Raw genomic sequence first — 22,920 nt, forward strand, 5'->3', positions numbered from 1 at the left:
TAATGCTGAATTTGATGTCAAAGACGGTAAATGAAGTAAGCATTTTGCGAATTTGAAATAAACAGTGCAGAGTTTATCTATTTGTGTGAAAATATTCCGAAATGATGTGGCAACCATTTACAAAGTCATACTTTAGCGTAGAGAGCAAAGTATTTAAGAGGGGGCTTCTCCCACATCCCACCACTGAAAATTCCCCCAGAGAAATTCACCTCCCGAAAAATGTCTTTTTACTTCCCAATAACAAATGCTATATGTAAACAATATGCGATAGACTTTTCTTTTTTGAATTAAATGAAAAAAACAAGTTTTTTATCTTTAAGTACGGAACGATACTAAAACTTAAAACGAGCACAAATTATTCCGTATATGAAAGATTTCTGTTCCCTCTTCAACGCCTCGCTCTTTACACTAAAGTTTGACTCTTTCTTACAACTCTACTTTAAAAAAAAATGAAAACTTTAGCATAAAGAGTGAGGCATTGAGGAGGAGACAACCCCTTTTCACATACGGAATAATTTCTGTTCGTTTTAAGCTTTAAAGTTGCTCCTTACTTTCAGTTAAAAAACCTTTTAAATTTAATTTCTGAAACTTTTCTAACTAATACAGGTTCAAATTTGGCTAACCGCACATGAAAAATTTAAACAAAATTTGCAAATTAATTTTGGAAGATTTATTCCTTATATGAATAGTTGCCCCCTCCTTATTACCTTACTCTTTACGCTAAAGCCGTTAGCACTTTTAAAAAAGCTTCCTAGTCTAATTAAAAAGTCCCCGTGTTTCACTAAACGCTATTACAAATTGGGACAAACAGTCAAACTTTAGCGTAAAGAGCAAGGTATTAAGGAGGCGGACACCCTTCATATATGGCGGGGCAACCCTCCCCCTCACAGACATCTCCTTCGGTGAAATTTCATCCAACGTAAAGTAAACCTTGCCCCCGTCAAATTCCCTCAGATACTTCCATCCTCACTGAGAATCCCCCTCCCCGTAAAGTTGCTTGCTGACGATTCAGTCGGAAAAATTCTCCTTAGCATTCTTTCATTCAAATAAGACTTTAATGTCTAATCAGTTTCTCGATAGCTCCATAAATGCCCCTTTACGAGGAAATTGTTGCTCAGAAATAAAAACACGAGGAAAATAGTCTCCGGATAATTCTGCCGGAAAACCTCCGCATGAAAAATTGGCAGAAACTGTTAATATTGATGTTTCCAATAATTTAGCATTTGTTATAAAAATATTTATAATATATAATGCTACTACTACTACTACTAACAACTCACCGTAGCACCAAACCACATGAGGCCATCACAGTTGCGCACGCTCCTACTCCATCCCAATCTATTCAAAGCCTTCCTCTGTACACCCTCCCAGGAAGCTCCTATTTCCTTTAAATCTTTCTTTATGACATCCTCCCACTCCAACCGCAGGACCACTTGCTTTCCCTTTAGCCCTAGACAGTTAGCCAAAATGGAAAATCTTGGGCAATCTGTCTTCCTTCATCCGCAGAACGTGCCCTAACCATCTCAACCTATCTCTCATTATAGCCCTAGAAAGCGGGATTGAACCACAGTTTTCGTACATCCTACTGTATGAAATACGATCAGTCAGCCGAGTACCCAGAACAATCCGAGGGCAATTTCTCTGAGAACATCTAGTAAATCTTCATCCGCTTTTCATGGCCCCCATGCTTCCGAGCCATATTTGACCACTATCATCATCACTGTATCATCATCATCACTGTAGCTTCAAATATTCTAATCTTGGTTTGCAGACTTATCTACAGTTATATATAGTTGAAAAAAATGTGTTTTTTTATTTTATTTAATACCATAAAAAGGTCCTTTATTTAATACCATAAAATTTTTATGGTATTATTTTTAATATCATAAAGAAACTAAATTGCAGCTGGGAGAAGGGGGAGCAAACTGGGTCTGGGTGGGAGGAGGCTTACAGAGATCTGGGAGAGGCACTTGCCCCCCCCCCTGCCGCATAGCAAACTAAGCTCCTGATATTGGAGGCTGCAAAAGCGCTGAAAATGTCTAGTATTAAACAGAGGGGATGTTTCTTGGTGAAATAATCTCATCCATTGGAACCGATATCACAATTTACGGACGCTCTGGAGTCTTTTCACAAGTTATTCTTAGTGACCAAGATTAAACCTCAGACAACACTTTCCGTCGTTATACAACTAGAGGCCCATTTTCACTCTGACCAGAGGTTCAGCTGAAAAAGCACCCGGTTAATGCGAAAATACGTACTTATATACTAAATAAGTACTTAATAATTTCTCAATTAACACCTAAATGACGAAACAGCACTTGAGATATTATTTCTTAACACATATAAATGTGATCCTGATCAAGACGAAGAACAGTGTCACAAATTCTATATTTTCCAGAACTGCTAGTTTGATTACCGTCTGAATAATGATTAGTTAGGATCAAGAAACACAAAGATACTGGTTCTTCACGGCCGATAGGCCTTGGTTAACACAAAAACAGGCCCCATATCTTCATCCATCTTGCATGGAACGATCATAGGTTTTTTTTTTGTAGAACCTAATATACACGAGGTTTTTTGGGGAAAAAAAATATTCTTTTGCTCTTTTCAGAAGATAATTTTTTCAGCAGACAGAACCAACCCTTTGATACTTCATGGAGAGTCTGGATACAAACAGAAAATATTAAACGTGGTCCATATAACTCATGAGTATAACAAAATGCTGATTCCTGTAATTAATTTTTTTTTCTTTCTAGATGAATAGATGCCTAACCATGTATATAAGATGGATTTCCGCTGGCCTGATATAGATTCATCTATAATCCACGATAAATGCAGCTTCTGTTTTGCATAGTTTTATAATAGCACAAAAACACTTTTTCGCATTGATTTATTTTTAAGAAAAACCGTGAGCATAAGGTTTGAGGCTTTATGGTAATTTATATATAAGAACTATTTTTATTATATAAAAATAGGCAACACATTATGGCCTTTTTTTTCAAAAGAAAAACATCCTTGGTCTATGAAGAATATGAAGCACAAGGCTGAAATCACTTACGAAGCAAGCTCACAATTTAGATGAGATGAAAAGAAAAAGAGAAAGCGAGAAAGAATCGCTTATAAAATCAACAAGCCGAGATACAAATCAACATGCCAAAATACAAGTAAATCTGGATGTTCTGGCCTTAGAATTAAATTTCATACGCCATAAATCAATCCGTAATTCTTACAACACTGGTAAAACTTTATCTAGCACACTCCATAATAAAAGACTAAGTGTTGGAAAGTCGTACATAAATGCTCATTTTAGAGATAATTTGTGGTTAAAGAATGCAATATGGAGAAAAAACTTTCGTCACAGAGAGTAAGACAAGTTTACCTTAATGACTACAGCATGGGCGGGAAGGTTAACTCCCCACGCAAGAGTTGCCGTGCAGACTAACACTCGGATTAGCCCATCTCGAAATAGGTTTTCAACCATGGTTCGGTCACTTCTCAACATTCCAGCATGATGAATCCCAAAACCATCTTGAAAAATCTCGCCGAGTTTTTTGTTTCTTGACTTAGAAAGGGTTTTGACAGCATTGCCAAATTTTGGGTCATTGGCTGCACGGAAAGCTTGAAGCTGATTCTTTTGTTTGGCTATCTCTCGTAAAGTCTCGGCAGTTCGAAGAGTGGCGTTTCTTGCATGAACAAAAACCATTACCTGTAACAAAATATGAAACACTAAACCAAAAGTTTGTAAATATCAAATGTGACTACTTAAGCTTTGCTACTTAGTTTAGCAAAGTCTGAGGAAAAGAACTTTCCTCCAACCTATACATCTCTGCAACTTTTCCTTTAAGTAAGAAATTCAGAATCATTTTGCCAAACCCACGCCAAGTCCTGAGTCTAAATAAGCCAAAATTCCTGAAAAAAATACAAAATCCTATATTAATATTAATTTAGCCCTTTCGGGACTGACGGGATTTACGGTCACGGCTGAACAAAAACTGGATTTGGCATCTCAGACCGAAAAAAAACATCAATTAATGCCTTTTTTTAGGTTCTTTTAAAATTCAACAATTGCTTCTGGGGAAATCACATTTAGAGCCCTGTGAACTTGTGGTCCAAAACAGTGAGACTCGTGTGTTCCATTTTTAAAACTACCGTGAGACTGGAGGACCACATACCCCCCCCCCTTTGAGAGAGTACCGTTCGAAAGGAAATGTGCGTGTTGCGCGACATGCGCTAAAAATTTTGTTGTCTGGTACATTTTTCCAGAAAGTATTTTTTGAGAGCTTAGCTTGGTACAAATCGAAATTTTAGCATTGCAACATTGAGAGGCGGAGGGGAGAATGCCCCCTAAATTTGTTTGACCCCTTGGATTTTTAAACATACCTTTTCTGTATTTTATTATAAAAATCCTTTTTTTGTATTTATGTGGAAAATGCCTTTTTTCGAGACAATTTAAATACACGAGAAAACAACAAACTTACAACGCTTAGATTTTTAAAATACACCTCCCCCCTAAATTTAGATGCATCTGCCACTGCGCAGGAGAATCTTTGCTTGGATAGTCTCATTTTCTATTTTATTATTTATTGCCAGTATCATTCATTAATGTAGTTGTTAATAGATTAAAATTCTTTGTCTTCATTTTTATTTCTCTGCGTTATTATTATTATTTTGTCATATTTATTATATTTATTCTTATATATATTTTATATTTTTTCATTATTTCTTCGTTATTATTATTGAGATATTTATTTACATATTATAATTTTACATTTATTTATATTTATATATTATATTCATTATATTTAATTAATTTCAAATATTACTATATATTTTATTCATTTAATTCCTAAAAATTAATTTATATTAACATTTAGTACCTTTATCATTGTGTATATTATTAATAGGATTTTTTGACGTATACAAGAAAGACTAGTAGACCTTGTACGCATGTCTCGTGTTTCATTACAATTTTTTTTTTTTTTTTTTTTTTTTTTTTTTTTTTTTTTTTTGTAATACAAAGAATAAGATAGCCCTAGGAGATCTTTCAAATTTACTAGACGAATTTCTATCTGATTATGACTTCGATACCAACTTAAAATCAGACCGCAACCTTTTAGATGATTTAGGGCCTTGCCTGAGTCTGGCCTCAGCATTGAAGAGATGGATGCACTTCAAATCGCGGAAACTGGATTTGATGAACCACAAAGTGATACAGCTACACTTACCGATTTAAAGCCTATCAATAAAATAAAAAGGAAGTATCCGTGCAGGCACAATTTTGATAGGGAAGGAGAGTAGTTGTTGAATTGATTACGCCACTCGCATCCAAACTCCACACAGTGTGCTTTGGCAGTCATTTTACTTCGGTTTAATTACTGCACTACTTGAAAGAAAAAGTTAATCGCGTGTGTGGGACAGTAGGAACACAAGAAAGCATTTCCTTAAGCTTATCAAGGTAAAAAAAAAGAAGAAGAAAAATTGACAAATTTTAGCGAGTCCACCCAATTTAAGCTGTCTTGGCAAGGAAACTGAGTCGGGCTTGCCAATATACACTGATAACAACTTTATAGAAATTTTTTGTATGCATCTTTTTGTGTAAAATTGGCAAATTTTGGTAAAAAAAAAGAAGAAGAAAAATTGACAAATTTTAGCGAGTCCACCCAATTTAAGCTGTCTTGGCAAGGAAACTGAGGCGAGTTTGCCAAAATACACTGATAACAGCTTTTTAGAAATCTTTTTGTATGTATCTTTTTGTATAAAATTGGCAAATATTGGTAAAAAAAAAAGAAGAAGAAAAATTTACAAATTTTAGCGAGTCCATCCAATTTAAGCTGTTTGGCAAGGAAACTGAGGCGAGTTTGCCAATATACACTGATAACAGCTTTTTAGAAATCTTTTTGTATGTATCTTTTTTTATAAAATTGGCAAATATTTGATAAGAAAAAAAAAGAAGAAAAATTGACAAATTTTAGCAAGTCCATCCAATTTAAGCTGTCCTGGCAAAGACACTGAGGCGATTTTGCAAATATACACTGATAACAGCTTTTTAGAAATCATTTTGCATTTATTTTCCAACAGTTCGTGGTATTGAACTATAGGTAGGAGCGACCCGGCTCAATAGTAAAAAGAACTCTATAAAACTTATAGATACATCAAAAGAATCAGATGTTTATGCTGATTTTGAATATATAAGTTTCATCAAATTTAGTATTACTGATCAAAAGTTACGAGCCTGAAAAAATTTGCCTTGTTTTGGAAAATAAGGGGAAACACCCCCCAAAAGTCATAAGATCTTAACGAAAATCATACCATCGTATTCAGCGCATCAGAAAACCATACTGTAGTAGTTTAACTGTAGTAGTTAGAACTTAGTATTTTTTTTTGCCAGAAGACCGACCACGGGTGCGTGTTTATTTGTTTGTTTGTTTTGTTTTTTCCAGGGGTGATTGTATCGACTAAGTGGTCCTAAAATATCGCGAGAGGGCTCATTCTAACGGAAATTAAAAGTTCTAGTGCCCTTTAAAAGTGACCAAAAAATTGGAGGGCACCTAGGCCCCCCCACGCTCATTTTTCCCCAGAGTCAACGGATCAGAATTTTGAGATAGCCATTTTCTTGAAGATAGTCAAAAAACATAATAACTATGTCTTTGGGGCTGACTTACACCCCCAGAGTCCCCGGGGGAGGGGCTGCAAGTTACAAACTTTGACCAGCGTTTCATACAGTAATGGTTATTTGGGAGTGTACAGACCTTTTCAGGGGGATTTTTAGTTGGGGGATTGAGGGGAGGGGGCTACATGGGAGGATCTTTCCTTGGAGGACTTTGTCATGGGAGAAGAGAAATTCCATGAAGGGGGTGCAGGATTTCCTAGCATTATTTAAAAAAAAAAAAAACAATGAAAAAATAAATATGAAAAAGTTTTTTCCACTGAAAGTAAGGACCAGCATTGAAACTTAAAACGAACAGAGATTATTACGCATATGGGGGGTTCATCTCTTCCTTAAATACCTCGCTCTTTACGCTAAAGTATTTTTAGTAAATTCAACTATGTATTCTACAGCCTTTGTGATTCAGAGGTCAATCTTAAAGAATTGGGTCGAAATTTAAGCTTTAGTATAAAGAGCGAGGTATTAACGAGGGGGCAAACCCCCTCATGTACGCAATAAAAATATACAAATATAGAAGTTCGTTACGTAAGTTAATTTGTAAGTTACGTATATTTTTTACTAGTAAAAACTTTCGTTAAAAATTAAAAATTCTAGTTGCCTTTTTAAGTAACCGAAAAATTGGAGGGCAACTAGGCCTCCTCCCCCACCCTTTTTCTCAAAATCGTCTGATCAAAACTAAGAGAAAGCCATTTAGCAAAAAATAAAAATGAATACGCAAATTTCGTTTTAATTATGTATTTGCGGAGAGCCAAAATCAGACATGCATTAATTCAAAAACGTTCACAAATTAAATAAAAAATAAGTTTTTTTAACTGAAAGTAAGGAGCAACATTAAAACTTAAAACGAACAAAAATTACTTCGTATATGAAAGGGGCTGCTTCCTCATCAACGTCCCGCTCTTAACGCTAAAGATTTTTACTGTTTAATAAAGTAGAATTGAGAGAAGGAGTCAAACTTAAACTCCTTTAGACTCCTTTTAGAGTCAAACTTAGACAAACTTAGACTCCAAACTATTAGGATTCACAGACAGAAGTACACTCAAGGTGCATTCAGGTCTTCGATTGATTCTTAAAGAAATGATAGAAAGCTACACCAAAAGTAATTATATTTTTTCAATAGTTTTTGGTCTTTACTGAAGTCTTTTCGTCCCAGTCTGCATTTGTGATCCTTTCTACAACTTTAGCGTAAAGAGCGAGGGTCTCCTTAATAAACGGAACAATTTCTGTTCGTCCTGGGTTTTAATGAACCTTAAAAAAAAAACTTTTTCATTTAATTTTTGACCATTTTGAAATCACGACAGGGAATCCAAATAAAATCGCACAGGGGAAAAGAATCGTTTCAACTAGGGAACTGCTTCTGATGTTTTTAGAGATCAGATATTTTATTTAAAATTTTGTACTCGTGAATTTAGATACAAGCAGGCAGATTTAAGTCAATCGAAAGAAACAAATTTGTGCCCCATTTCAGGCACCACAAATCGGTAGAACCATGCTCCCAGATCCTTCATATTTGCAAAAAAAAATCGCAATCTTCAGACCTGGCGCTGTCTACATCCCCTACGGTCAAATGTCACTTTTTCCGAAAATATGCTTTAACTTTTTACTTTTATACTTTTTTTATTTTTTATACTTTTTATACATTTTATACTTTTTACTTTTATACTTTTACTTTTATACTTTTACTCTTTACTTTTATGAAAGCTTCAAAATTCTCCGTTTGTAGAAAAACAAAACGAGTCATAATTTTAATTTGCCAAAAATGTGCAATTGAATTTAATTCTGATTCCTAGTGCTAAGTCTTGAATGCTCAAAAAAGAGCACTATGATAACTACATGAGACGGGATTTTGCTTAAACAAAGCGTGTACAATTTTTCTGAATAAAAATTTTAAAATTATATCGAATTAACAAATCACTACGCCCAAAATTAGCCTAAAATTGTCTTCATTTTTGATAGGCTAGAAACTTGTAGGGGATGTAGACAGCGCCAGGTCTGAAGATTGCGATTTTTTTTTTTTTTTTTGCAAATATGAAGGATCTGGGAGCATGGTTCTACCGATTTGTGGTGCCTGAAATGCGGCACAAATTTGTTTCTTTCGATTGACTTAAATCTGCCTGCTTGTATCTAAATAGTACAATATTCTGTATCGAATGATAGACTGTGGAAGCCACAGAAAAATATGCACTTGTAGTTTCTTACCTCATAAATCGTATTTACACCTAAAAGAGAATACAAGGGATGGATAAAAATGTGTGTTACTGATTTTGCGATTGGCTTTTGACTAATTAAAGCACAATAAAAAAACGCGCATAAAAAATATGAGAAGAAGAAAAATATATTACCTGATGTTTTTTATTTACCATATCCACAACTTTGTTATAGCAAACATCATCCATGTCTCTTAGCATCTGGAGAGGATTTACAGCTTTAATACCAACAAATGTTGTTTCAAGTGGAACTGGCCGAAACCGTCCATCGAAATAAAATAGGCCAATATATGGATTGACTCTTAGGAATCGAGCCACATCGATGTAGTTTGGAAGTGTTGCAGATAGTCCAACAATTCTGATCATGTTCTGAGAGGCTTCAACCTAAAATATATTGAAAATAAAAGTCAAGTTTACACATTATTAAGCTGAATAATACTGAAAGCTTCCTTATATACAGATAAAATTTTTAAAAAGCCTGCCATCTAGCGATCTTGCACTATCCTACATGATTCCACTTTTTTGTTCTTCCACTTTTCAGTGCTAATATGCCCAATTCGAACCATGCTGTACCAACACAACACAGGGCCGACTGCAAGGATCTAAGTAGTAAAGAAGCGTCTTTAATCTGACATGACACGATAATATACCCGTCATACAGTCTACTAATATACCCTATTCAAGAAAAGGCATTTCTTAGTGTGGGGCTATCCATCTAGGATCAAACAAAATACATGTCAACCCCGAATGGGATGGGGAGAGGTTATAAGGAAGAATTTAAAGGATATTGGAGAGGGAAAGTGGGAAGCTCTGAATAAATTCGAATGGAAGAGAAGCGCGCATAGCTGTGTTGGCTTCAGGCGATTTGGTGCTACAGTAAGTTGTCAGTAGTAGTAATATTTAAAGTAATTTTCAATGACAACTAATTTTTTTTATTACTGACTATACGACGGAACGTTAGATGGCAGGGTGAGTTACACAGATAGATGGCATTAGCCAGAGTAGGTAATTACGTTACTTTAAAGGATTTGTGGCTACACCCAGGCTAGGATTTACCAATAGGCTCACTAGCACCGTTAATACATATGTCATTCCTGATGATTCATCTGATCACTGCATAATTATGGCTTATTTTCCGCTATATTTCCCTTATAATAAAAAAAAGTCGAACAAAGCGTCGAGACTATTCGCATAAAAATTTGTAAAATTTAACAGAAGGGCTTGATGACGTTGAGTGGAGTCCAGCAATTAATGAAAAGAGTCCGAATCAATCCTTAGATAAAATTTATGATATACTGACTGAAAAGCTTGATCAATTTTGCCCGTATAGAATCCCAATTGGAAAGAGAAATGCTCTAAGGAAGCGTTGTGTAAATGAGACCCTTTTGAGGTCGATTAATGAAAAAAACCCGTTTATATAAAATAAAAATGAAGTATCCCACAGAAATAAATATATTGCGTTTTAAAAATTATAGAACCTGTTGGTAAGGACTCTCAGAGAAAGGGAAAGAGCTTATCATGATATTGGACAAAATAAACGGTTGTCGCATCCCGAGGTATTATATGAAATAAACAGTGAAGAATTTAGAGGACCGCAAGCTGTTGCTAATATGTTTAGTGATTATTTTATTGGCGTTGGACAATTTATCGTTCCTGCAGGAATAGATTTTTTTTTTCGCAGGATATTTAAATATTATTTCCCTCCTTCTGAAGATACGAGCATAATTCTGGCCCCAGTCAGTTTTGCAGAATTCCATAAGGATATTAAAAATGTAAAAAGTGGTAATTCAGTGGGATATGATGGACTATCAACAAAGTTGTTAAAAAATATTGCTGGAGCGATTTCTGAACCACTTTTAATTCATGTATCAGTTCAGGTATGTTTCCCAGTAGATGAAAAAGTATCCGGGTAATTCCGTTACAAAAAAAAGGTGATAAATTTGGTATAAATAATCATCGTCCCATTGCAATTTTAATGCCTTTATCTAAAGTGTTTGAAAAGTAACAAAAGAAAGGATTTCTAATTATTTGGATAAGATAATTTTTTTTTTTACTAATACCATTTAATACCATTTTTACTTAATACCATTTAGAGCACGCCATTCGACACAACCCGCAGTTGCAGCTTTTTTACTAGAATTAAATGACTGTTTAGATAATGATTTCCACGTGGCTACCGTTTTCTACGATGTTAAGAAGGCATTTGACACATTAAACCATGAAATTCTTTCTAACAAAATGGAAAATGCAGGCATAATAGGGATGGGACTAGACTTAATAAAATCATACCTGTGTGGACGTAAAATTGCGGTAGATGTCGATGAAAAACTCTCTAATTTAAAAAACCTTAATGATATTGGTGTCCCTCAAGGTTCAGTATTAGATCCGCTCTCATTTTTAATTTATATCAACGATCTTCCGCAAAGTTTGCAGGGGAATATTAACCCTGCTATTCTATTTGCAGAAGACACATGTATATCTGTTAAAGCGAGGGATTCAACTACATTAATTGAAAATTTGATTGTAATTATTACTTCAGTAAATGGATGGTTTGCTTCTAATAATCTAGTACCAAATTTTACTAAAACTGAATTTATGGTTTTTGGTCGTTCAAAACGCACCACTCAATTGATTTCTTGTCAAGAGCTTCAGGTTAAGGGGAATAAATTTTTAGGGTTCAGTCATATAGTTATTTAGGAGCTTTTCTCGATCCGTTGTTGTCTTTTCGTAATCACATTGATCATTTAAGGGTTAAACTTGCTCAAAATATTGGGTCGATGTACCATGTGAAAAATATTTTTCCATTCTCCATACTAAAAATATTCTAACACTCTCTAATTGCTTCGTACTAGAATTACTGCTCAATTGTTTATCTTATTGCCTTTTTGACGTATTTAAAACAATTACAGGTACTACAAAATAGGGCAGTTAGAATACTTGGAGATTTTTTACATCGACCATCAAAACATGAAAATACATTTAAAAGAAAAACGATGTTCTTTTTCCTAAATTTGTCAGATTTATAACGTATACGTGATGTAAATATATCCTTATTGCATTTTCAAATTAAAAATCCTAAAAATTATTTCTACTATAAATCTTTTTGATTTTGCCCTCTCGTTTGGCTCGTCGGTGGGCGGAATTATACTGGATTCTAAGATTAAATAAAAAAAAAAAACAAGTTTTTTTTAACTGAAAGTAAGAAGCGACATTAAAACTTAAATCGAACAGACATTACTTCATATATGAAAGGGGCTGCTTCCTCATCAACAGCCCGCTCTTTACGCTAAAGTTTGACTCTTTCTCTTAACTCTACTTTTTAAAACAGTAAAAAACTTTAGCGTAAAGAGCGGGGCGTTGAGAAGGGAACAGTCCCATTCATACACGGAGTAATTTCTGTTTGTTTCAAGTTTTAATGTCGCTCCTTACTTTCAGTGAAAAAGACTAGTTTTTTTTAATTATTTTCTGAACGTTTTTGAATTAATGCATGAGGAGGCAGCCCCTTTCATATATGAAGTAATTTCTGTTTGTTTTAAGTTTTAATGTCGCTCCTTACTTTCAGTTTAAAAAAACTTGTTTTTTATTTGGGAGGGGGCCTAGGTGCCCTCCAATTTTTTTGGTCACTTAAAAAGGGCACTAGAACTCTTCATTTCCGTTAGAATGAGCCCTCTCGCAACATTCTAGGACAACTGGGTCGATACAATCACCCCTGGAAAAAAAAACAAAAAGATTATATGACTTTTAGGGGGTGTTTCCCCCTATTTTCTAAAAGAACGCAAATTTTCTCAGGCTCGTAACTTTTGATGGGTACTCGTAACTTATATATTTAAAATCAGCATTAAAATGCGATTCTTTTGATGTAGCTATTGGTATCAAAATTCCATTCTTTAGAGTTTTGGTTACTATTGAGCCGGGTCGCTCCTTACTACAGTTTGTTACCACGAACTGTTTGATGTGAAAGGTCAAAGTTTTCACTTAGGTACCTAATGCCGTTCATTGAAAAGAAATATAGGCTAATAAATAAAGGCAGATTGATCAATCCCAAAAATCTCAGCTGTATTTACAGAAGCGTTTATTAAAGATTGTTTTTTAACTTTTTTATTTACCTTTAATGATGGAATTTTAAAAATTTGTGATATTTTTCTTTATGTGTTTTGTTTTGGCTCAACGATGGGACGGCCTCCCATCGTTGCCCATCGGCCCCCCTCCTGCCCACCATTGCTTTTCTCCCTTCTTTTCTTTTATTTTTGTTTTCTATGTTTTTGTTGTTATTGTTTTTTTCCGGTAAATTTTATTAATTTTTCTATTATTACTATTATTATGACGAGATGTTTTGCGCACGTCCCATCATTTACACGCCCAACCTTACGAGCTCTGCTCTCTGTTGGGGGTTAATGTTTTTTAATTTTTAAGTATATTAAATAAACTGTCTAAGTATCTATCTAAGTATCTCTTATGGTATGAATACAGAGCGGCAAAAACGCTCAGGCCTAAAAGCGCCAATTTAGCCCTAGCTACACCTGAAGAAAATAAAACTCAAAATTTAGCCCTAGCTACACCTGAAGCTACTAGCTACACTACACATGAAAATGAAACTCAAAAGAATTGGATCTTCAGTGCTTTATCCGAATACGATCTGAAGTGGGCAGTAATTCAAATTGCGCATTTTGGTTTTTATTATCATTCTGTTTTTCTTAATATTCAATATCTTGCTTTTGAAAATTATTTTATTTTAGTTTTTCGTAGGTTATGGCTTTGATCTTTTTTACATTTTCTTATTAGATTCGTAGCTATTTTTTTGTTTGTTTAGTTTTGCTTTTTTACGTTAATGACTCCGTGTATTCTGAGCTTTCCTGACCTGAAGAAATGTTATTTAGCAGTTTTATTTTACTTTTGTTTTATGATGGTTGATCAATCCATCAAATTTTAATCAAATTTTAATAAGAAGCCTTAGGTCTTTTATTAAAATTGCTCTAATTTAAACTAAAATTACAACCACCACATACAAGGTTTTTTTCCCCTCTAATTGTCTATAAATATAAGAGGGATGAATAAAAAAATAGCCCATTTTATTACCAAAAGTAATTTACAATAGTGCTTTTTTGCCAGTACGTTTCCTAAGTTTTGACAGATACCCGGGAGTTGGTCAACAGAGATGAGTTCTCGATTATCGACAGTAAACAGGAAAATGAAAATAAAAATGAACTATCTGAACTAATATCTTTTTTTTATTCAAATGGCATAAAGTCTGGGAAGAAACAAAACCGATTGATCTGTAAAAAACAAAATATAAATTAGCAAAAGACTTTCTATTATACCAATCTCAATTTGTGACAGATTTGGAATGCCTTAATCAACGCTGTTTGATTTTTTTTTTTTTTTTTTTTTTTTGTAGCTCCCCTCCTGGATAAACCCTTGACCTTGATTAGACCGTCTTCTAGCTATTGTTTAGCTAGCACCTATGTGATTGCATGGATGAGTAGGGTTAAGGCCTCATTCAAGGGCTGATCTATATTAATCACTAATGTAGGAAAACAGTCTTCCTTTTCTCCTTCTGTCTTCCCTCTTTTTTATATGTTTGTGCTGTTGCATTGGTGACATTATATATATATATATATATATATATATATATATATATATATATATATATATATATATATATATATATATATATATATATATATATATATATATATATATATATATATATATATATATATATATGTATGCATATAATATTATAATATTGCTATTAGATGAAAGATATAGATACACCAAAAGATTTAGAGGCAGTCCAATCATGTAAACTTTAGATACTACCATTAAAACAGACAGACAAAACCCTTTTTTAGTCCTACTGATCAAAAGAATATCATCCGCATAAGTGAGATAAGAGATATTTAGTGAAACAAAAATGTCAGTAAATGAGTTAGATAATATAGAAGGAGAAAACTCATAAATTAAAGATAGAAGAGGAAAGGGTCACGCCTTCCCTGACACCATACCAGCGTTGTCAACACCGTAATAAACTGTACCAGTTTTCTAACTGAAATTGTTTCGCAAAAGGTTAATTTGTACCACCTAATAGCAGGTTAAAAAATTGACATAAAAAGAAGAAAAATTTCGATAAAATGATACCTGAATAGATATCCGAGATGAAAGGAGCAAGTAACACCAAAATATACACGAAAATCTGTATTGCAATGAAAAATACCCAAATGTACCACATTGTACCAGGATCTCTAAATTGTACCAAAACGGTACCTAAATTGCTCCGCATTGGCAACGCTGCTCCGCACAGCACTACTATTGCAGAGTCTGTTTGCAAATATGGCAAATTCCTAAATATTAAGATGGTTATGTAGAGAAGTAACCATGATTGCACATTACTCTTAGAAATAAGATAATTTTTTTTTACCCGTATTCCTCAATAGCCAATCAGAGGTAAAAAAAAAAACTTCTATATTATAATTTTACTCGGTTGAATTAAAGAGCAAAAACAAATAAAACACTAGTGCAGAAGCAACACAGTGGAACAGACTAAAATTAAAACGACTAATCCAAAAAAAACATTCTTATATTTAGCTTTAATAATTTTCTGGGTAATATGATATGGCATTTTTCCAACAAATAAAACAAATAAAAGACTAGTGCTGAAGCAACATAGTGGAACAGACTAAAATTAATATGACTGATCAATTGCGAAAACGATTGATGTACTTGTGCCATGTCATCATCAGATTTCTTTGGTTTCTTGAATCCTTTTGATTCTTATATTTAGCTTAAACAATTTTCTGGGTAATGTGATACGGCACTTTTTATCTCACTCGCTCTCTCTTTCTCACTCGGTCTTTTTCGGCATAAATTCATACAGCTAACAACACCTACCTTGTATCATATCATCAATCAGATGATTGATGACGTGTATCTGTGCCATATCATTATGAAGCTTGTTTGGTTTCTTTAATCCTTTTAATTCCTATGTTTGGCTTTTAAATTTAGCTTTAGAAATTTCCTGGGTGACGTGATATGGCATTGTTCTTTTCTCACTCCCCCTCTCTCTCACTCGGTCTTATTTTTTACATAAATTCATACAACTAACAACAATTGCCTTTTGTCATACGACCAATCGGACCATTGGTGACGTGTACCTGAGCCATGTCATTATCATGCTTGTTTGGTTTCTTTAATCCTTTTAATTCATGCGTTTTAATATATAGCAAAGGTGAACTTTTCATTATTCATTTTCATGAATAATGAAATTCATTATTCATTTTCATGAATAATGAAAGCACCATTTTCATTATTTTGAATTTCTCTTAAATACCTGTCTGAGAGTCCGGGCAACTAGGGCTTCCACAACAGGACCACGATCACCATGCAAAAGGTGAACTTCGTCAATAATAAGTAATTTAACAATTTGGGTCAGCGCGATATCTGAGCTGCTTTTACGAGTAACCACGTCCCATTTTTCGGGGGTTGTTACAAGCATCTGGGTCTTGGCTATTTCAGACTTCGTAAGCTGCATGTCTCCAGTTAGTTCACGAACAGAGATGCCAAGTGGTTCAAGTCGTTGAGAAAAATTTCTAGCCATTTCTGCTGCTAAGGCTTTCATAGGAGCGACATACACAATCTGAAATAGAGCAAAGTAAGGCCACACCAGGAATAAGAAAAAGTAAGGTATGATGCAATGTTTCAGATTGAGGTTGAGGAAACAAGGTTTTAAAACTCTTTGGCAATGGCTCTTTTCTTCCTTCTATCAATCAATTATACTTATTTTTGAATTGCAAAAAATGCAAGTAATCATTAGCAAACATTGGAATTCCAGGAGGGGGAAGAAGACCCAAAGGCTAAAAATAGATGTGCTATTATATTTTTTTTTTAATTTCATTGCGAAGATGAAAGTTTACACCAAACCAGTGAAAATCAATTAATTATTGGTTTCCCCATAGTCGTACAGTCCAAAATCTCGTTAAAGAAGTCCAAGCTTTAAGGTAGTCAGATGCAAATTCCTAAAAGTGTATTAAGTCCAAATTTTGATGCTGGATTATGTTTCAGATTTCGACCATTTTCGGCCCTGAAGTTCAATTTCAATCTGAAAAAAAATCCCTTGCTACCGATTTGGGACTTTAAGAACTATATGCACATTCTGATTACCCACATCCTTGAGGAGCCACTTTCATAAAAGGTCTTAGTATTTTTGTGATTTTGATATGATTTGTCCTTAATTTCCCGCAATTTTCGTTTAGCCCAAGTTTTTTGCATTTTCGACAAATTTGCAATAACCAATTTAAAAAAAGATTTCGTAGATACATTTTGGTAGAAAAATAGACATGTTTACACCTTCTTGAAACCAAAGAACAAGGATTTCAATCTTTGGCACCTCAGAGTCAAATAAGAGTCAAGTAAATAGGAGTATTTCCAATTTCATTAACTTCCCTGGATAAGAGAGGCCTTTTTTCAGACGTACTGAAAAAGAGGGGGGATTAACATCTAATTCCCCTTTATCTCCGGGAATATTTTGGTACTACAGGTTGTAAGTACCCCTCTTATGGCAGATTACTTTTTTCTGTGCAACATTGAAGACTGCATTAATGTGCCTAACAAAACAGATCTTGGATAGATGAAGGGCATCTTGATCACCGTTAGGAAAATATTCAGGTGGGGGATGGGGTAAGTGCAATTAGGAGCTTTTGTTTTTGCCAAATTTTAAATGGAATGTTTCTCTATACCTTTAATGTTATACAAAGGACATTTACCCGAAGGGGCACGAAGGGCCCTGGTCCACCTATCAGGGTCCATGAGAGACATATGTAAAAAATGATTTTTTATTTGAAACTCGCCAATAATAACCTGGGACAAGATGACTTTAAGTCAATTTTTGATATATCAGGCCATGCCTCTACAAAAAAATAGTAAATTTTTCAGGGATGATTATTATTCCCGAAGTATATTTCTATAAATATTCAAGAATGTCACTTAAGGGATGGGGGTTAGTGGTGGTGATGGAGAAGCCAGTGGGCAGAAAGTATTTTTTATTAAAAATACCTTTTTTTCGGTTTTTTCGCTGGAAAAAATTCTCGCAAAATTGTACCCCACCCGAGATTCAGAAAAGTTCAATTTTAGCCCGAACAGGACCAAAATGTTAGAGAGCCAAAGATTATGAGAACTATTGAAGGGGTACTTATGTAGCCTCCTAGTCTCAGAGGCCATCCAGACGTGCATTATATCATTCGTCACTGATGAATGAATGACTCATTTAGAACAACGGCGATTAAATAGAATAAAAGAGATTTTTTACCATGTCTCAAGAATGGAAGACCTTAATGATGTGAATTTGCTTTAAACAATAAAATCCGATTGCGTATTTACTGCACTTCTAAATACTTTCAGCATTGCGCTATGGTGCTATTCTCTATACGGAACTATATACTATATACGGAACAATTTCTGTTAAGTTTTAATGTCACTCGTAACTTTCCTGATATTTTTTCCTTCTCTTTTTTTAAATCAATTATTTGTCTAGTTTGCAATAAATTTTCTTCCACGATTTCTTTGTTTTCTTTGGTTTACACGATTTTTCTCCCACGATCCTTTCAAACGTTTATGAAATCAATTGGCTAATCTTTGAATTCAAGCCTTTTAAAAGGTTTGATGGACAGCAATCCCGCCTCCTCTTTCCTTATTATTAGTGATTTATTTGAGTTTAAAATAAATTTTAGGCCCCCTCGATGCTTTATAGGGAAAAATTTAGCTTTCAGTTTATTTAATACTTTAAAAGGATTATTCCTTTATCCCCAGGATTATTCTGTATAAAAAGAATACTGATTTCCGAAAACAGTAATTCAATGATATACATTCACGCCCGTTTAATCTAGCATAATAGGCAATAAATAAGATCTAAGTGATTTAAAATATATACTAAGAACAAATAAAATAGGATCATACTCAAGGCCGTGTCCACGGGGGGCGGGGGGGGGCCAAAAGGCGGTACTCCCCGAAATATTTGCCTGAATCGTAAAAACGTAACAAAAATGGATATAAACAATTTTTTATTCGTTTTTGAGCTCTGTTTGTGTAAACCCCCCCCCCCCCCTGAAAAGAAATCCTGGATACGGCCCTGATCTTACTTTTATTGACTTCCTCAAAATCTGGCATGACAGATTGGCAAAAGAAGGGCGTTTGAGAACACACTTGCACCTAAATTCATGAGACAGTGGCAGATTTCAAATTGATTTTACACTGTGTCCTCTCCATTATGATGGAAAACAGAAATCCATGCAAAACTGAAACCCTTTTACTTCTTCACAGACTAGTCTCTTAGAAGCTCGGTTTATCCAAAACAACACCCTTGGTTCCAAATTTTGCAGGGGTTTTCGAAATCGTATCAGAATTTCCCCATATTTTATCTGAACTTTCCGATTTTATACCAGATTCCCCAAGTTAGAGGTCATATCTGCAGAATCTCTTAAATAGCGTTAATTGCTTAAATTAGATTATTTTGTATTCTTGCTCCGAACAAAGGCACTCGATCTTTTCAACTTGGACAAAGTGGGACATGAGTATAGGGAAGGGAAAGTTTATAAAGAAAATGGCATTCCAGTATCCCGGAGATTCACAGGAAAGGGCATTTATTTTGAAATTTAAGACAACCGATGAGTCATCTGGACCATCATAGAACACAAACTGTAACTTCGACGAGATAATGACCGCATAACCTTGAATGATAATCAATTTACCCTTAAATCGAAGTTAAATTGAAGAATGTCCCCTTTGAAACCAAGCACAATATTTTCGTCGGCCATCATTGAGCTGACGGCATTGGCCTATTATCATCCGCCATATTGCTCTATTATTGCTACTAATTGCCTACTGTATGGTCTACTATTACTCACTAAGAAATCTAAGCAAGTTAATCAAAGCTTTACCTTAAATTTGTCCTTCTGTATAACCCCACTCACAATGTGTTGTTTAATTTGATGTACGACTGTGAGCATCGCAATGTTGGTTTTTCCCGCTCCAGTTGGTGCACATACTAACAAGTTCTCATTTGTTTCATAAGCTTGAGAGAAAACGATTGACTGGATTATATTCAAGCTTTTACAGCCAGCAAAAGCCATTTGTCCAACCTTAAATTAAAAAGAAGACAAGATACATAGATAGATAGATAGATAGATAGTAAGTAAGTAAGTAAGACGGCACTAGACCCTTAAGGTCCAAACCGGCGGTGCTGATCTCCGTTTCATGGCCCTTCAGCAAATAGATAGATAGATAGATAAATCTATCAATCATGATATCATGATAATCTATCATGATATTTGCAACAATTACATAAATAGATATGACAAACCAGTGCACATGCCTGGTGGCATACTTTAACACTGAGAATATTACAATTTTACATTCACTACGAAAATAAAAACTAACACTGACAATGTTACATACTTTAGCGCTTACAATGTTACACTACGAAAATAAAAACTAGGAGAAAAAAAAAAAAAGGCTGGGGCACTGACAAAGTAAAAACAAAAATAAACCAAGCCAAAGCAAATACAACCTACAGCATCAACATAAATATACAAAAAAAATAATAATAAAATATAATGAAAAAAATATAATAATGATAATTCCCCGCAACACATTAAACATAAATCACCTATTTATTTGTTATTCATTTAAATATTTGAAGACCCTTAATAAATATTTGAAAAAATATAAAAATATTTTAATAGATAGAAAATTTTTAGATTTGCAAATTTGCAAATTTTTTAGATTTGCAGATGCAAATCTGAAGTTTTTTTTTACCCATGTTGTCACACAAAAAAGTGTTACTAATTGCATTGATATACTATGAGAAATAGCATAATAATTGTGTTCTGACATTTCAAAGAACTAGCATACCTTATCGAATCTTAAATATATAATTTTTAAACCCGTTATATCCTCTACGTTGTAGAAGATTAAAATTAAAAAGGAGACAAGAATAGATGCAAATCTAAAGTATTTTTACCGACATTGCCGTACAAAAATATGTCACTAATTGCATTGATATGCTATGAGAAATTTATAAATATAAAATCTAAAGTCTTCATTAAAAATTTATTAAATTCAAAACTAAATTTATTTTTCTGACATTCTTTTTTCAATTTATGTTTGAGCATATTCCAATTCCCAACCAGTTTTGGGTGACGATATTTGGCAACAGTGACAATAAAAACGTCATTAAATGACCCTTAATAAAATTAAATCATACCTCACCTATCGGAAAAATTTTCAGAATTGGAAAAACAGCAATTAGAAAAAAAGTAGAATGAAGAACAAATAAAGGAAAAGTAACAGGTGTAAGATGAAAAAGAAACCAAAATTAATTATAATTAGTTATGATTATAGGCTATAGTAATTATAGGTGTAATATTGACGTAAGATACTAGAGACTAGAGATTTCATTTAAAGAATTTCTGATGATTAATGCTTGAAAAAAAGGTAAATAGATTCAATTATATTTAGAATTTTAGAACCAGCAAAAGCCATTTACATAATTTTCAATTAAAAAAGAGAAGACGATGAGATGGAAAATGGAAGAAGTGGAAGGACTAACAGAGAAGTGAAATAAAGGAAAACTAAAGAAAAATAAAAAAATAAAAAAACATTATACTGAATTAATTATTAAAGGCCAAAATAAGGTATTCTAGACTAAATACCCAGAATATTAGATAACAAAAAAAAAACGGGCAAAAAGTGAAAACAAGCCTTTTTTTGGGTACACCTTGAATAGAGAATCAATAGATAGGCCAGTAAAGTAATAAAATAAAAAATAGAAAACTCTGGGTGGGATCCTTGAACCATGTGGTGCCTTTGGGTAGCTCTTTGTGAAAAATTAGGTTCACCAAGTGTTCCAGGCGACACATTCAACCCTTCATGAATGGTAGAGAAAGAGAGAGACGGGGGAGAGAGGAAGATACAGAGGGAGAGGAAACATATATATGTTCAGAGAGAGAGAGAGAAATAAAAAGAGAGAAAGACAGAATAGGGGCCATTTAATACTTACTTGATCAAGAGACTTAATTGGTAACCGTTCTAAGCTGACGCCTGAGGGCTTAGTAGCTGTAGCTGGAATGTTCACTTCTTCGTAAGTCTGAGAATATAATAAAAAAATTAATTCCTGTCTGTGTTCTGAAGCACTAATTCAAACATACATCAAACTACACTTCTTTGGTTCTGTAACACATTCAAAACTGTCATTCTGCGTTTATTAAAATTCCTTTATTTGTTTTGATTTCTCTCCTATTTTTGCTTAAAGCTCACTTTAAATAACCCATAAAATGAGAAAGAAAATATATTCATAAAACAGAACCGCAACTCTCAGATACACAGTCGCGTAATATTGCCAGATATTCATTTCCTCATGGCCGTAAGTATTATTTTCAAGACGTATGCTCATAATACCTAGCATCACGCCTTAAAATTTATATATTACAAGTCGAAATTATTTTCTTATATTTTAAGTACTATATACAAGTTAAAATTTATTCTGTTATATTTTTACGATACAGTTTACTTAATTTTCTTTATTCAATTCCTAGAAAATTCATTACGAGTTCGTTCGGGGAGGAATTATCTCAAAAAAGCGAAATACCACTTGAAAATCACTGATTAATGGCTATCCAACGTCTTATGTTTGTAGAATGTTAGCTAGCTAAATGTACACACAAATCTGGACCTTAAGGTAGGAGGAGAGCATTTTTTAAGTTGGTCTAAATCGGGTAGAGGTATAGTTCTATGCAACCATTTTTTATTTCTTTTGGGAGGTCAGGGGGGTACACCTTATACTCCCTGCCCCTGTATGTAGGTATAGATGATAATATTTCATTGATATTGTTCCCCTTGTCAGTGCCGAACATTTCCAAAATTTATCCTATTTATTTGTCTTTGTTTAATTCCTATGTAATTCATTTCAGGTTCGTTCAGAAAGGAATTGTCACAAGAAGCGCCAGACCAGCATATAGATTGGAAATCACACATTAATGGATATCCTAAGTTTTGTAT

The 22,920-nt window shown here is 33.9% G+C and overlaps 1 protein-coding gene across 1 annotated transcript in view; it reads right to left on the reverse strand.

Annotated features, from left to right (window-relative positions):
- LOC136036140 (activating signal cointegrator 1 complex subunit 3-like) overlaps positions 1–22,920 on the reverse strand; it is a gene marked incomplete in the record, with an annotated part of 134,567 nt that overhangs the window by 69,249 nt on the left and 42,398 nt on the right. The window contains 5 exon segments of the mRNA XM_065718176.1: positions 3,380–3,706; positions 9,010–9,258; positions 16,202–16,507; positions 19,803–20,003; positions 21,923–22,009. Coding sequence (XP_065574248.1) covers positions 3,380–3,706; positions 9,010–9,258; positions 16,202–16,507; positions 19,803–20,003; positions 21,923–22,009 — 1,170 coding nt within the window.

Source organism: Artemia franciscana, chromosome 2 (genome assembly GCF_032884065.1).
Source record: "Artemia franciscana chromosome 2, ASM3288406v1, whole genome shotgun sequence".
Taxonomy (NCBI): Eukaryota; Metazoa; Arthropoda; class Branchiopoda; order Anostraca; family Artemiidae; genus Artemia; species Artemia franciscana.